This window comes from Cryptomeria japonica, chromosome 6, assembly GCF_030272615.1.
Source record: "Cryptomeria japonica chromosome 6, Sugi_1.0, whole genome shotgun sequence".
Taxonomy (NCBI): Eukaryota; Viridiplantae; Streptophyta; class Pinopsida; order Cupressales; family Cupressaceae; genus Cryptomeria; species Cryptomeria japonica.
In genome coordinates, this window is record NC_081410.1 from 677,334,144 (window position 1) to 677,351,931 (window position 17,788).

The 17,788-nt window shown below is 37.4% G+C and overlaps 1 protein-coding gene across 4 annotated transcripts in view; it reads left to right on the plus strand.

Annotated features, from left to right (window-relative positions):
- LOC131044333 (haloacid dehalogenase-like hydrolase domain-containing protein Sgpp) overlaps nucleotides 1-17,436 on the plus strand; it is a 30,612-nt gene extending 13,176 nt beyond the window's left edge. For all 4 annotated transcript variants that reach the window (XM_057977635.2, XM_057977639.2, XM_057977638.2 and 1 more), the window contains 4 exons: nucleotides 16,193-16,307; nucleotides 16,426-16,580; nucleotides 16,729-16,990; nucleotides 17,089-17,436. In XM_057977635.2, the coding sequence (XP_057833618.2) occupies nucleotides 16,193-16,307; nucleotides 16,426-16,580; nucleotides 16,729-16,990; nucleotides 17,089-17,244 (688 nt within the window). In that variant the 3' untranslated portion in view covers nucleotides 17,245-17,436. The remainder of the gene's footprint in view (nucleotides 1-16,192; nucleotides 16,308-16,425; nucleotides 16,581-16,728; nucleotides 16,991-17,088) is intronic.
- The last annotated feature ends 352 nt before the right edge of the window (nucleotides 17,437-17,788 follow it).

The following is a 17,788-nucleotide window of genomic DNA, read 5'->3' on the forward strand; positions in this document are numbered from 1 at the left end:
CGAGTCCGGATGAGTGAGATATCGCTATTTGAAAATTGCCTGCAAAATTATAATTTCTGGAAAATTTCTGCCGCAGCGTCAAACTTCAAATGCCTCTAGATTTGGCCTCTGAAGTTCGATTTAGATGAAACAAAAGGCAAAACTGACTTTCTTGGACCTCCTCAATCCAATGGTAACCTCAGATTTGACCCATCAAGCTTCAATAATAACCTGCAATAGAAAACTCCAAAATACACAATACCAAATAGCATCAATTTCTCTCAATTAGCAAACCAATGACACTCTAATGGCTCTGATACCATGTGAGATTTTGCCAAGATCAAGAGGCAATAGAAAGCACAAATAAAAGTGAACAAAATAGATGATAGAAATAAACTGTATTCTATCAAGATGAAAAATATGATCAACTAGATCATTAAGCATTCTTACATACAATGAATATGAGCCTGCTTATATAGGCAAGGCTATATGGATATGTGAGCACACAAACATGACATGTGGCTCAATAAGAAACAAGGGTAGGTAGGAAATAGGTGTGGGTAGGTAGGAGAAACAATATAATATTCCACATGAGGTGGATCACCCACTGAATGTGGAGTGTAACAACAAGATCAACACCATAAAAGGTGGAAATTCTCCTACACACACTATCCCAATATGGCACAAACACCCAAGTGTCTCATACCCAAACTACTATGAAATGCATTTCCTAAGTAAACTTAAGTAAAGTGTAATAATATCCATGATGAATAATTATTTACACCAACATTTTTCACTAAAACAACTAAAGAAGCAAAGGGGGACTTACTAGGCCAAATATGTCCCATGGCCAGAAGCTCCTGTATGGTTTTCTCTATTTCATCTTTCAGACGCTTCGGAAGTCTATATGGAGTAATCATTACTGGCTTCGCCCCCTCCTCTAGCTCAATGATATGCTCAAAACCCCTATTTGGTGGCCTTCCTGATGGTATGTCACTGAAAACCTTGTTATGTTTGGTTCTCAGTATCTGAATGTCAGGATGATATTCAACCTTCTAAGCATCCTACTGTATGGGCATGATCATACACTCTGCTGCCCACTCAGTCTGATCATGGCATACGAGCCTCTCCATCCGCCTGAGTGTAATCATTCTGAAATTGCTGTCCTTAATTGCTTTCAACACGTGTCTTTTCATCAATGGTGAAAGACATCTCCATCTCCTGCAAGTCAAGTGTAAACTTCCCTAGTTCATGCAACCACTTCATACCAAAGACCAAATCTATATCTCCCATCTGAACCACATAGAAATCAGTCTTGAACTCATAATTGTTTACACGTAATGGGAGTTGTGTAATCATCCTATTACACTTTAATGTGTAACCATCTGCCACCCTCACACGGATGCCTTCAAACTCCTCTGTTTGGATTCCTCTCTTCTCCACTAACCTGGCATCAATAAAGTTATGTGTGGCTCCGGTATCCAGCAGAGTAATAACTTTCTGACCAGCAAGTACTCCTCTCATTCTGAATGACCCTTCTTGCTGAATACTCGTGAGTAGTGCCTCCTTAAGGTGTTCATCACCTTCTGCATCCATCTTGTCAAATCTCGGAGGACCCTGTGTGTCATTTTCAGCCTCTAAATCATCATAACTAGCAGGCTGACCTTCATGATCAGATTCTGAATCTTCATAATATGCCCACATTACTTTGTTTGCCCTGCCCTTAGGCCTCAAAGGACAGTCATGGTTGACATCATAAGGACCTTTGCAATAGAAACAAAGTTTCTTCTGCCTTAAATTGTTAAGTGTCTCACGATCCAAGGGAGGAGCTGCTGGTTTTGGTTTGTAATCATTTCTAAAGTCTGATTTTTCTTTCCCTTTGCTGAAATTCCTGTTATCTTTGAAAGATGTTGACCCTTTTGACCCAAATTTATTCTGAGTGGCTGTCACATCCATACTCCGTGCCTTTTTAATGGCAAGTAGAAGTGTTGGGGGATCAAATGCCTTCACCCAACCTCTCAGAGGCTCCATGAGTCCCTCTATAAACAAAACTACTAACCGCTGATTTGACATGTTATTTACCATGCATGACAGCTTCAAAAAATCTGAAACATACGCCTCCAAATTCCCTGTTTGTTTCAGTTGTGCCAACTCCCGGAAGTAAGACTCAGGATCTTTCTTATCAAACCTCTCTACTAACAAATCAACGAACTCCTGGTAGGTGGTAATCTCATCATGTTGGAGAGTGATGAGTCCGTTATGCCACCACTCATGTGCAGTACCATCCAAGTGTAAGGTTGCAAACTTAATTGCATCCCTTTCAATCATGGGTCTCAGTGTGAAGTATGTATCCAATTTATGGATCCAGGACCTAGCTGTAACTGCACCGTTGCCATCATAATAAGGTAGAGTGAGCTTGCTTGTGGCAAACTCAAGATCTCTATGTTGGAAATGTGGCCTCCTCCTTGCCTGTTTCTCTCTACCTCCCGTTTTTGCCTCATGAACTGATCAAAATTCAGATTCTGCCTAACATCAGGGGGGAGAAGACTCCACTCATCATGTACCGTCATAACATTATCAACAAAGACAGACTCTGCCTCAGCTCTAGCAACATCCTCAGGTTCTTCTGCCAAGAAATTAGGCCTTGAAGGCCTGTCAACTGTGCGTGTAACTACCTTGTGAGGTCTAGGAATATTGACTACACTCCTATTGTCTTCTGGTTCCTGATTGTTTCGGTTTTGAGGATTCATACGCTCCATCATGGTGGTGAGTGCCTATAAAGCCTGAGCAACCTGTTGCTGCCTCGTAGCCATAGTCCTAAAAAATTCTCTAGTCTCTTCATCCTCAGTTCTGTGGCCTCTGGGTGGGCTGCCTGTATGCCTTTCACCCATAGTATCTGATTGCTTGTTAAGACTTTGTTCCCCTTCAAGGAGGGCTCTGATGCGAGTGTAATACCTATATGAATCCGTATCCTGTGACTGCATGTAATTGCTAAACCCTTAGGATGGCAGGATTTAGCTCTGATACCACTGTAAGAACCTCAAAGGCCCTCAACTCTGACAACTGTAGTTTAGTTGACCCTGTTGCGTTTTAAGTTTGTTCTTTGCAAATTTTTGAACAACAAGTATACTTTGACTATTACAAGCTCAAAAAAGCAACCATGGAGAAACGCTAGAAATCAATAATAATTCAGTAGTAGGCTGATCAAACCCTAATTATATTTATTCACCCTTAATCTACCCTCAATACATAAACAAACATTATTAGATAGGAACTGAAAAATACCATGAAATTCTGAAAACCCTTATTTCTTCCTTGCTGGTCATACACGGTCCATTATGACAGTCTGCTGTAACTTACTCTAGTCTGACCCGAACAATTGACATGATAGCTCAATAGATGTCTCTAGGCTAGGTGCACCTTCAGCTATTTTTATAATATTTTTTTGATTCCTCCAACATGCAAATCGCAGACCCTTAGGTGATTGGCGCTACTCCCCAGACAGCCGTACAGCCACCAACAAATAACTCCTTTGTGTACCTCTGTTTCCCTGCTTGCTGCTGCAACAAAATACTGAAGATTAATGGTGCCTCTCTGACTTATAAGCACAAACTTGGTCCCTGAATGAAACCAACTGGAAGAGCAAGATCAACTGATATTTCACAGCTTCTGATGCTGTTGTACAAGAATCCCACGTTTTCCTGTACCGATACCTCTGATCACTGCAGAAAAATCTTTTGCTGAAACCCTTGGCCAAAACTCCTCTCAGAGCTCCAAAATAAAATATCAAAACTCAGCATACCGAAAAGAAGACCTAAAATCTTCTTTAATCCTCTCCACTTAGGGTTTGGCGCAATTCCCAAGAAGGGTACGATTTTGGCATTAAATGATGTTTAACTTTTAATATTTAATTTTTGACTATTGAGTGTAAAAAATAAATCACTTTTCTATTTAATATAAAACTGGCCCCCATCTGATGAGTGATAGACCCTCATTTAAGTTATGACTTAAAGTGACTTTTAAAACAATTAAACATTAAAGTTCGCACATCTAATATTTAATTAAAAATAATTAAATATTAATATCTCTCCAAATATTCATCAGAATTGCTTGCCGTCTGAACTGGAGATTGCCAAACCTTACTCTGCCCCTGCCCAACCCACTGGCTATAAATAGTAGGACTGCTAAAAATAGAAATTATCTCAAACGAAGTCCTGGAGACCTCAAACGAAAACCAGACCTGGAGTGCTCGCTCTGAAGATGACGAACCAGAACTCCGGAGGACCCTCTAACCAACCTCATTAGCCTACGAGGGTCAGTGATAGGCTAATCTACTCAGCTGACAGATGTCAACTGGAAGGGGACATCACAAGATATCATTATATGATATCAGGAGCAATGGTCTACAAATATCAACACTTATGATACTCACCAAAAGCTCACCATATCCATTATGGTATGTGCACTAGCATCAACCATATGATGCCTACCATAGGGATATAGAAGATCATGGCATACCCATAGATATTAAGCACTTAATATCCACCATGATATATCTCAACAATTCAAGATATCAACCTTATGATATATAGTTGAAATTGTTTTAAGAGGTATGAACTTTCATGACATGTTCACAGATATCAACCATATGATATGTATCATGATAGACTGCAGAGTTATTGTAAAGTCGTCACCTTCCAATAACTACTAGAAGTACAAGTGATTATCATTCAGAAGTCGTCACCTTCCAATAACTACTAGAAGTACAAGTGATTATCATTCAGAAGTCGTCACTTCTTAATGATGCACACAAGTGCCCATAAAGTCATGTAGTGACAAAAAGAGTTTATATTAAACATCTTTAGAATATATTAGTACAATAATAATGTTGAGACCCAAACTCAGAATTTACATTTCAATCATACCAAGCTTACCTCTGAAGTGTTCTACCTTTGTTTTGGTGAGAGGCTTGGTGAGAATGTCTGCTATTTGATCTTCAGTACTAATATACCTCAATTGAATTACCTTTCTCTCCACCATGTCTCTAACATAGTGATAAGGTATTTCAATATGTTTGGATCTGTCATGAAATATTGGGTTTACTGAAAGCTTTATACAACTCTGGTTGTCACAGTGGATGATGGTAGGATCTAAGGATTATCCAAACAATGCTACAAGGAGTTTTCTCAACCATACTGCTTCTCGTGCTCCCATGTCTGTACTCTGCTTCTGTGGAGCTCTGAGCAACTAAAGATTGCTTTCTGCTAAACTTGGATATCATAGCTGATCCTAAACTGAAGCAACACCCTGATGTGCTTTTACGATCCACCACACTTCCATCCCAATCTGAGTCTGTATATCCATATAAGTTTAGATCTACATCTTTATACTTTAAGCCATATCCAATTGTTCCATGAAGATATCTTAAGATATGTTTTGCTGCAACTGTATGTAACTGCTTCGGTTCACACATGAACTGACTGAGTGCATTCACAACATAACAAATATCTGGTCTAGTATTGACCAAATACATCAATGATCCAATCATCTACTGGTAGAGGGTGGAATCTGCTGATTCAGAACTTGCAGTTGCCTCTCTTAACTTGTGTAAATTTGTTTCCATGGGAGTGGACATGGGCTTACAATCCATCATTCCAAACTGTTTTAGAATGTCAATAGTGTATTTCCCTTGATTTAGGATAATCCCATCAGTCTGCTGCCATACTTCTAAACCGAGAAAATAGTGTAGAAGCCCTAAATCCTTCATGTCAAATTCGGATGCAAGGTCTTGTTTACACTTGATGATGAGATGCTCTTCGCCTGTTATTAACAAGTCATCAACATAAAGGATAAGAATTAACATATCTCCATTTATTACCTTGAAGTAAAGGTTTAGATCTGCATCATTCTTTGAGAAGCCAAGTCCTGATAGATAGTGATCTATTCTTTCATACCAGGCTCGGGGAGCCTGTTTGAGCCCATATAAAGCTTTCTTCAATTTGCAAACATGAGAATGTTGTCCATGCACTACAAATCCTTCAGGGTGTTCCAGATAGACTTCCTCTTCTATTACATCATTTAGAAATGCAGTTTTTACATCCATTTGATGGATTTTCCATCCTTTTGATGCAACAATAGCAATCACAGCTCTGACAGAAGTGTATCGGGCAACAGGAGCAAATGTCTCTTCATAATCAATTCCCTCTTTTTGAGAGAAGCCTCTGGCGACAAACCTTGCTTTGTGTTTTTCAATGCTTCCATCTACAACATGTTTGATTTTGAAAAGCCACTTAGAAGACACTACTGATTTGTCCTTAGGCCTTTTCTATGTCCCAGACATCATTTTTGAGAATAGACTTATACTCTTCTGTCATGGCTTCTTTCCAGGCTTGATGTTGGAAGGTTTCCTCAACAGTAGAAGGCTCTGAATTTATGATTTCACTTATTAGTGCAATATAGTTGGAGAATCTATTAGGTCTTTTACTTTCCCTGGAAGTTCCTTTTGGAGCTGCATAATTTTCAGCCTCCTCAATCATCTTCTTGGCCCATAGTGGTCTTTTCTTAGTCACATTAGTGTCCCTAGGTTCATCCATATAGTCCATAGGTTCAATGTGATTGTTGCCTTCAATTGATTTGTGAGTCTCAATCTAAATGTCGAAGGAGTGATCTTTTTCACTGTATTGAGGGGATTCATCATCTGTTTCATTAACATCCTTAGATCTTTTGAATGCAACATCCTCTTCAAATATTACATCCCTGCTTAGTTCAATTTGTTTTTGACCTGGAATATAGACCCTATAGGCTCTAGAAGTTTCACCATACCCAACAAAGATTCCCTTTTTCCCAGAGGGTTCTAATTTAGATCTTTTCTCCTTAGGGATGTGAATGTAAACAGGACAGCCAAAAATTCTTAAGTGACCTATGTCAGGTTTGATTTCTGTGAATGCTTCTTCAAGAGTTTTGTTATCAAGAAAGGAATGTGAACACTTGTTTTTGATATACACAGCAACACTAGAGGCTTTTTAGCCCAGAATGAGGTATCAAGGTTTTGGTCATGCATCATGGCTTTGGCTGCTTCTACTATAGTTCTGTTTTTCCTTTCTGCTACCCCATTTTGTTGAGGGTTGTAAGGAACAATGAACTCCCTCTTAATCCCAACATTATTACAAATTTTTAAAAAGTTTTCAGAGATGTATTCCCCCCCATTATCTGATCTAAGGGTTTTTATACTTTTACTTGATATATTTTCTACTAAAGCCTTGAATTCCTTAAACCTTTTAAGGACTTCATCAAACTCTTTACACTTTAGAAACTATATCCATGTCTTCCTAGAATAATCATCTACAAAAATAACGTAATACAAAAATCCTCATAAGGAGGGTACTGACATAGGTCCACATAAATCAGAATGAACAATTTCTAATACATTTTTGGATTTACTTTCACTATTGTGAAATGTGCCCTTGGTATTCTTCCCTAAGGCACACCTTTTGTAGATTCCTTCATGTTCTTGAGTCAGCTTAGGTATCCCTGTCACCATTTTCTCTATAGAGGGTAAAGCACGAAAATGAAGATGCCCTAATCTTCTATGCCATAATTCACAAGTGTTAGAAGATTCATGAATAAGTGCTTGTGAAGGAGAGGTGCAGAGTTTGTACAGGCACCCATGTCAAATTCCAATGGTGTGTGCCTTCTTGATGTTTGAGTTCTTAGGCCAGGCTAAGACTTTTCCATCCATGAAGGTGATTCTATATCCTTTGTCTTCAAGAGCTGATATGGAAATCGGGTTGCGTTTGATACTTGGCACAAATAGTACACCTATTAATTGAAGGGTGATGCTTGATTTTAGTTGAATGGTACAGGGTAGTTTGAGTCATCCCCAATTGTGACTTCATCATCACTTTTCTATCATAGTGTCTAAGTGCTCTTTGAATCCTGTTATATTCCGAGATGCCCCACTATCTATTACCCAGGTGTTAAGGTTGGTTGATACTTGACTGGATAGAGCTGAGTAGAATACAAGTCTTTCAGAGTCTGTGTTGGCCTCATTGACTTCAGCAATCGAGGCTTGAGGCTCAGGTCTGTCAGGACACTTTACAACAATGTGACCATATTTATCACATCTAAAGCATTGTACTTTAGACAGGTCCCTCTTCCTTTTGAATGATTGCTTCCTAGTTGAGTCCTTGCCTCTCCTCTTCTTGGAGTTATTCCTCTTTCCTCTTTTGTGAAACTAAGAGTTTAGGGCTTGCATCTCTTCCTTTTGGGAGTTAATTCCAGTCCCTCTAGTAATCAATCTAGATTCTTCTTGTATACAACCAGTCTTCAACCAATCAAATTTGGGGAGTTTGGATCGAGCACTAATTCCTTGAATAAACAATTCCCAAGAAGTAGGAAGTCCGTTGAGTGCCAGCATAGTCAACTCCTTGCTATCGAATGTGTGACCAATTGTAGATAATTGGTTTCTTAGCTCCGTTATCCTCATGAAATATGAAGTGATAGTTTCACTTTGGTTCATCTTGATGTGGTGGAGTTGCTGTTTTAGAGCAAGAACCCTACTAGTGTTATTTATCTCAAACATGTTCTCTAGTGTTGAAAACATTAGATAAGCAGCATCTAATTTTGAGATAATAGGGACAACATGATCTTTCACTCCATCCACCAATAGTTTCATAGCTTTATTATTATTTCTTGTCCATAGGAGTTTTTCGTCTTCTTCATCGGGCATGGGTAAGGCCTTTTCCACAAGAGTGTTCAATTCATGTTCCTTTAATGTGAGCATCATTCTAAACTTCCTTGATACAAAATTTGCAGCTCCTTCAAGTCGGTCCTCATGTCTAACTCCATTACCATTTTGTCAAGTATAGAATTCTAGAACCTTTAATGGAGATTGGTTGTTTCCCTTTTACAAATCTGATCGGATCTTTTCTTGAAACTAGCTCTGATACCATGTTAAAGTTTGGATCAGATTAGATATGTGAGTAGTTCTAATTTATTTCTAATACTTGGTTCACAACTAAACTATATGACAATGAACTCTATGTGCAGGTTGCTGCTTATATGAAGAGAACACAACTTAATTTATAAAGTATTTGCAGGACTGCAAATGAAGGAGATCGATATCTAATGCCTTGCACTTTCGATTACTGTACTTACCTATTAGAATCGAACTCCATCATAATATATATCTTACGGTATAGGCATGTCAATGAACAGACATGTTGCTATGTACGTAGAGACATGTTGATGAATAGACATGCCTCCACGTACGTGGAAACATGTCTCTTCATTGAGATGCCTCTCAACATACCAAAACAATTAACTGATTTGCAAGACAACGATTCTCATAATCGTTTGTTATCGATTAACAACAGTTAATGATTCTCATAATCGTTGGTTATCATTGTTATCTGCAAGTAACGATTCACATAATCATTTTGGAAGGAGATCGACTATAGTCAATATACACAGCGATAAATGATATCGAACTATTAATGTGGAGAATCGATTTATATTGATCATTTCATTTGATCAATATAATCGATACTTATGATCATATAGATATGGTGCTCATATTCAATTTGGTATAACAATGTGATTAATATAAATCGATATTACTTATCGATTTAACATGAATTTAATCTAAATGATTTATCAACAGCATGATTAATGATTTAATATTTCAATCATTAATTATGTATATATAAATATTCATATATATAATAATAATAAGAACACTTATTATTATTACATATATTAATATGTATTATTCATATCAACAAATCATTAATCATACTGAAGATATAATCAGCATTACTTATACATATGATTTTATGATATTACTCCGACCGAAGCTATAAATCATCAACACTATATTGGAAAAACTTGACTCATGTATCTACTCCTCTTGCTCCATTACTCTGCTATCTTTATAATTTAAAGACGTGATGCTTTTGGAGCTCTGCTTATGCTTGAGATATTCAACTAAGTTTATAATATTTTTTGCTTCATTCACATCATGTACGAGGAAGGTAGTATTTCATAATTCATGCTATTTGTAAGACCAAATTGAAGGTTCTATACTTTATCTCTTATTTACCTGGCCATGAGCTGTGCCTGACTCCTCAAAAACTAGACTTTCCTGTGGAATGAACCTTCCTACCAAGATATCGATTGATTAGAATGCACTTGATAAGGAACCAAATTCCATACCTTCTCCACACCTTTGCTGCCTTTATAGGTTTCTAGGTGTGAGAAGATGATCTTTTGCTAGTGAATTGTCAGTTAGTCCAAACCTTTGATTAGAATCCATCAACATAGCAAGAGTCTCCACAGACTTGTTAGAGTTACCATACTTTTCAGTATAAATCCTTATATCCCAATTTTCTTTAGTAAAGCTCATGCTCACTATATTAGGTCAAACCATGCATAGACAATACAAACTTGCCATGCTTTTGATAATTTTCTCGCATTTCAAATGAGCTTGTCTTTCTTCAATATCCTTGAGTATGCAGAGTATAAGGCTTCTGAGCGTGCAAAATCATCTCCTTCAATAAGTAAGAGTGTTGCAAGTTTGAGAGAAATTCAAGAATGTACACCATAGAATCTATCCAGCCTTGCAGGAATTCTCCCCTTCAACTTATTTCACCAAGCAAACCACCTATCCGTTGTATTTTTGTTTCCAGTTTGGTTTGGAGTAGATGCAGAGTCTCTTTGCAAATGTTCCAGGCCTGCTTTTTATCTAGACTATGAACAAAATGCCTTCTCTGTCACCGTTACACTCCACCATATTAATATCCTTTCTCGTATCCTTCCTTGTTGCCGTACCACTCAACCAGGAAAACTACTTGCCATTCATATTTACAATTCTTGCATGTCACTAACTGTATAGTATCAAAAGATATGCGATGATTGTGATTTTATTCCAATTTTGCTGTCATAAACACAACTGAAAAACTTAAGCTAGCCAATGAAGCTTCCGTTTATTGCCAGTTCCCCTTCTGGAAATGCTAGCAACTCAAAGGCAATGTTTCCAACGCTTTTGATATGTATTTTGAAATGCAAGGCAGCCAGTGACCAATGGCTTCACTGCTGCTGGACCTGCCATAGAATTTCCTGTATGTTAAAATAAAGACATAGACTGGTTCAGTAGTCCCCATGATACTTAGCATAGTAGTATTACATTTGCATGACATTCAAAAAACAGAAAAATATTTATTTAAGATGCAGAAATGTAAAAACATAGCTATATAACCTATGTGCTATTCAATAACTCATAGACTGGTTCAGTAGTCCCTCTCTCTCGCTTTTTTTTTTCCAGGTTTGACTGGGTTTTTGGAAACCCTAACGTGCCAGTTTAACTTGGTAAAAGCCTGGATGCTGGGCACCAGTTAAACACTAGTAATTTCATTTTACTCTTGTTCTATGCTAATATTTTACTTAATACCAAATATCGAAAATATCATGTGTGTGCTAACTTCCACAATTTTCGAGCTTCACTTGGGTGGCCAATGGCATAAAAATAGAAGAAAGCTTAACTGAAAATAAAACATTTGTCATGTGTCGGTTTTTTACTTTACAGTATGAAATATGAACCATTTATACACAAGAATTCAATGCATCTGTAATTAGCTTTCTATGCTTCTTGCTGACAACCAAAACATCTGGATAGCAGGGCTGTTATGCCAAAGAAAAATAGAATTCCACCTGCAAACCCTTGCAACCAAATAGTAAGCTTCAAACGTTGTCTTTAGTTTAAGTGCATCTTTTCACATCTGCTAACATACTCTTTATTGGTTGCTCAAAGTTCCCAGTCTTGTGATCAATTCATATGACCAATGTACTCATTAATAATCATCTATTATACCGATTTCTCTGTATGGGGCTTTTCCATAAGCATTCTCAGACTTTGCATTGGTACTCCTATGATGATTGATGATAATGTTGTTGGCTACTGTGACACATCTTAGGATATCAACGCTTGATGATTTTTATTTTTTGTTAGGCATCAAAAGGGCTTCCGACAAGATAGTTTTTTGCATTTAATAATTAAATTAAAAATCAGAGGACATTTATATTTTGATTTTTAATTTAATTGTTAAATGCAATAAAATTTTCTTGTCAGGAGCCCTTTGATGCCTACATAGACAATTCCACATTTTTGATGTTGCATAGACAATTCCTCATTTTTGTTCCTTGACTAGGTTGTTGAACACAATGTACCACTGAGAGGGGGGTGAATCAGTGGTTTCCAAAACTCTTTCTCGTTTTGATCCTAAGAGTGAGTACCGGTTAGCAAAGAAAACACGACTAAACCTACCGGTGAGATAATGTAAGACTTCACAATGCAATCACACAAAGGCACATCACATGACACCGGTATATATGAGGAAAACCCAAGATGGGAAAAACCTCGATGAGAGGAGCTGCTGGAGACTACTGCTCCAATCCAGCCTCACAATGAAACACTCAATTACAACATTTAGGGCACCAACCCAAGGAGTACCACTCCTGTTTTAGGGCACCAACCCAAAGAGCACCAACCCAAGGAGCACCGAGCTCCAACTCAGTGACAACAATACATTATATCAAAATAATACAATAGTTGAATCCTGGTTACAAATGAGTTATGTAACCTCTGCAAGTAATCTCTCTCTACTGGTTTCTCTCCTACTCAGCTTTGCCGGTAGTGTTCTCTGTCTTCCAGTCTACCTCCTCTCTGCTGGTTCACATTCCACTACCTTACCGGTTCATTGCCATCTCTTGACACACTGCCGCCTCCTTGTTTGATCTTTGCTTACTCTCTTCTTAGCTTGCTGCTGCTACCTTACCAGTCCAGGCTCTACCGGTTGTCTGTCTTTGCACCTAGTTACCGGTGACTTCCTCAGTACCAGATCAACCTTGCTCTGTCCTATACCTTGCTGGATCTCCTTCAACACTCTTTCTGCATGCTTTATTCTGTTCTGCCTGCTTCTTACCGGTGCAAACCCTACCGGTTTATACTACTGTTAAACTCTATAACAGTTTACCGGTTGCCTTGGCCTTACAGGTTAAACCACTTTCAATCCTCTTACTAGTTGCACCTCCAAATGCTCAGTTGTTTCACTCTCTCAGTTAGATTGACTCTTTTCATTCAACTGGCATCACGCCATCTAGCAGCATCAATCCAATCCGGTCTTCTGCCTCCATTCTTATAGCTGAGCATTCCCCCCAAAATGCAGCTTCAAACTATTGGTGCGCTAGGGTTTCTTCCACTGAGCTCTAGGACTATCAGATCCAATCAGATCTCATTGTGCACGAAGATAAACAACTTGCAAGCAATTAGGCATCACCTACCATATCTTCTTTCTTCCAAGGCACGTTTGCTATACTTAGCAAACACGGATAGTCCGTCGGCATGGCACTTGGTCAATCACCATAAATGGTTCAGTAGATTGCATCACCAACCTCGTTCTGCACCTGGACATTCTGCATCGATCGATGCATCCCATTGATCACCTCTGTTCGACCTTCCTCGAGCCGCACACACCTGCAACATATCCCATGATTTACGGGGTTTGCATTTAATGTTGACTGACTCTGTAACAGCTTCGTCGGTGCACACTCCATCTACTACAACATGCATGTCCGCCACCTCGACTCCACGTGGCCCCCTTGTCGGTATCCACCTCAGCGTAGACTGCTGTGTCGGTCTAGGCAAGATCACCGACCAACCACACAACCGGGTTCATCTACCTGTTCTCTAACCTTGCCGGTTAAACCCTAACCGATCTGCCTTCAGACTTGCACTTTGCTGCTCTTCCGGTGGAACACCTAAATCGGTCACTTCACATGCCAAGCCGCAACATACTCAACTTCATTGGACAAGAGCTCTTCACTTGTCACATTGTCATCTTTACTAGTAGACATCTACACCGGTAGTATCTTCTGCATGTATACTGGTAAGATACCATGCACACCGATGGCACCGGACTCCATCTTCATTTTGGTTGCACTCTTGGTCTGCAATTGCTTCAACTTTGCCTTCTTCATCAATAGACCGGTTCTCCAATCAACTGGTTTGTCAAAGTGGCAAACCTATCCTTTTCTTCTCTGTATTGGCAACTCATCATGTCTGCCCTTGCTGATCCGGTGCACATCTTTGATTTCATGCACCTAAGGCAACTTAGTGTTTCATGAGTTGATCCGGTGTGAGCCTTCAATCACTTGCCTTCTACTCTTCTGTCTTTAACTCTTGGCAACCTATCCCGGAGAGATGTAATGTATTCCAATGCATGTTAGGAGATAAGCTCCACAAACCGGTGGGAGTGGATCCTTGTCATCTGCATCCGGCATTGCACCAATATTGCTTCCCTGTTTGAGCAGGTGCAACTTCAGTCTTCTCTTCTTCCAGGGACAACATCATTTACCGGTGGGAATCCTACTAGATGGCATCATACTAGCATACCAGTTGCCATCCTATACCGGTTGACATCAATGGCAACACAATGCCAACATTGGTGATCTTCATCCACTTCCACTTTGCAGGGACCTTCCTTGGCACATTTTTTATACTTGTACTTGCTTGGGGTTATCATTTTTTTTAGGTTAAACCCCATGTGTCTATTTCTTTTTCGTACTTTTATTGCTCTTTTACATTTGCTTCAAGTCTAGGGCTCTCCCTTTTGCCCTAGTTCTTTCCTTTTGTAACTTGTGTACATTCTAGTTCTTTTGACCTATTCTTGGTTATTTGTGAAGATTAATATAATTTTCTTCTTTGTTTCAGTGTTACCCAATTGGCAGAAACAGATCAATTCCAGGTACTAAAGATCCTAGGATTAGATAATGAAACACTTCGCTTGCAGATTAGGGTAGGGTTCACAAGCGAAATTTTCAATGCATTTTGTTTGCTTGAAACCCTAAATGATGGTTAGTTTTTTATGTGCTTTCGCATTATCAATTCAAATTGTCATGAAATCCTTGTAGCTAGTTGGAGATCTGTTTGCCTTTTCGTGATTAATAAGGAAACCACCAAAATAAATCTTGCACAAAGAGAGATTGAGAGGATTTGTCACACTATCAGGTATTGCATTATACAGTCAAATTCGATATTAGAGAGATGAACATATCAACATAAAACTATTTATTTATTTTAGAGTTAAGCATGTTACCAAAAATTATTAAACAGTCAACAAAGAATAAAAATACAATACAAATAAAATATATGGCTTTTAAATTTAGTTTTTTCGAAATTAAAAAAAAACAAAACATATTGCTTATTTAAATATATAGCTCTATTAAAGAGCAAGAATTTTTTTAGATTTAAGTAGAAATAAAATAGTAATTAAAATCTAAATATTTTAGTCTATAATATAAATAAGCAGATTTTATGTAATTTTATATAAATATAGAATAGTAAAAATAATTAAGTAAAAAAGATTCTAATAATTGAATAAAATAGTAAATAGTTATGTATTTTAGTAAATGAAAATAAATGTTAACGGACTCTTGATCTGCTGGTGAAGTCGAAAGGTTCTTAATGAATTCCAACACCATAAGGGATGCTGGGCGAGAATGGATACCCCTCAGTCCTTGACTTTTAGCCAAAGAGATTTCAGCCTAAGGCTCATGCATATAGAGATTCAACAAGATATAAAGATTTTGTTTATATTTTTCTCATAATCACAAATACTCTCTAACAAGAGATACAAATCAAGTATAATATCATCATAGCCAACAACTATGAGATGAGAGTGGAAACCTTATTACAATCTTTTTGAACATATTGTACAATATGAGTAGGAGAAGTAAGTTTTTTTGATCTGCAGATTATTGGCTATTAATGATAATTGAGGTTTCAGTCTAAGGCTCATGCATATAGAGATTCAACATGATATAGACATTTTGTTTATATTTTTCCCATAATCATAAATATTCTGTAACAAGAGATACAAATCGAGTATAATCCTTATTACAATCTTTTTTAACATATTGTAGTATATGACTAGAGGCCGTAAGTTTTTCTCATCTGCAGATTATTGACTATTAATGATGGTTGTTAAATGAAATGAATAGTGGAATTTTTTTCTTATTCATTGCGAGAGTCTAGAGCTATGTGAAGGCATTCTGTTATCCATCTATCAAGGATGAATGGTGGATGCTTCATACTGCATTTTGTACTTATTATGCTTACCTTATGTCAAGGAACTCAGTAGTGTTTAATTTGAAATTACAGGATGGTTCCCTTCCCATCTAGTACAGATTTACAAGCGGTATTATTTGATGTTGATGGAACGCTATGCGATTCGGACCCTTTGCATTACTTAACTTTTCGTGATATGCTTCAAGAGGTTTGCTTAAATTCATAAATTCAGGCTGTATTTAGCACTTATCTCTTTTGTCTGTGTTGAATTATTTGCTTGTTTCGTAAGACGACTCTGATATAATAATCAACTTGAACAATTTCAGGTTGGTTTTCAAGATGGCGTTCCTATAACTGAGGAATTCTTTAGTAACAACATCAGTGGCAAGCATAATGATGATATTGGAGCTACGCTTTTTCCTGATTGGGATGGAAACAAATGTAAGAAATTTTTTGATGATAAAGAAGCTTTGTTTCGAAGGTATGGATAAAATAACCTAATCATGTCAAATAAAAATTTAATTTCAAATAGTATTTCAAAATACTAAATATATTTTCAGCTATCATGTATTTAGTTTCTAAGTGAATGAATGATTTGATAGCTCTCACCCTGTTTCATCATTTTGCAGTAAGGCACCTCAGCATCTGAAACCTATAAATGGCTTACATAAACTCTGCAAATGGATTGAAAGCCGTGGCCTAAGGCGTGCTGCCGTCACCAATGCTCCAAGAGAAAATGCTGAACTCATGATCTCTCTTGTAGGTCTAACCGACTTCTTTGAGCTTGTGGTTATTGGGAGTGAATGTGAACAGGCGAAGCCATTCCCAGATCCATATTTGAAGGCCCTAGAACATTTCAAAATTCCAGCCCATAGAGCATTTGCTGTTGAGGTTTGGTCTTAGAAGGACAGTTTTTTCATTTGTGGCATTTTTAAAATCTTTGAACCTTTGTCTGATTAATTCCTTTTTCTTCATTTTTTACTTTGCAGGATTCTACTTCAGGTTTGAAGGCAGCTGTTGGAGCAGGATTGGCAGTTTTGGGGATAACCACTAGGAACCCTGGACAGGCACTACTTGAAGCGGGAGCCACATTCTTAATCAAAGATTTTGAGGACCCTGACCTTTGGAATGCACTCGAGTCATAGAAATATAGACATGGATTTCAGAAATAATTGCGAGGAATTTGCATGAAATTGATTAATAGTGAATTCACAATTTGCCTTTATTACTATTTATGATGGATGCATTTGTCAACGAGAGTCTAATTATAAGTAGTACTTAACATAAGGAACAATAAATTCAATTTTTTAAAATTTATGTATGGACTCTTTCAAATCTGGGATGGTTATAACCTCGGACTCAAATGGAAATAGTTTGGCTTAGTCCAAACATAAATTCAAACACATGGTTAAAGTAGTACGGGACATAGTTCTAAGTAGTACCATTTAAATTTATTTCTGTAGTCACATAAATCTGTCTACTTAATTAAATGAATACTTAGTATTTATTTGATTATTTAACCATCAATTAATAATTAATTAAATTAATATTTAATTAATTCATCTTAACCCTCTTTTCTTATTAATTAAATAAATTATTCAATTTATTTGATTTAATTCACTTAACCAAATTCAGACCATTAATTAAATAAATAAATCATATTTATTTAATTAAATATTTTCTCACATT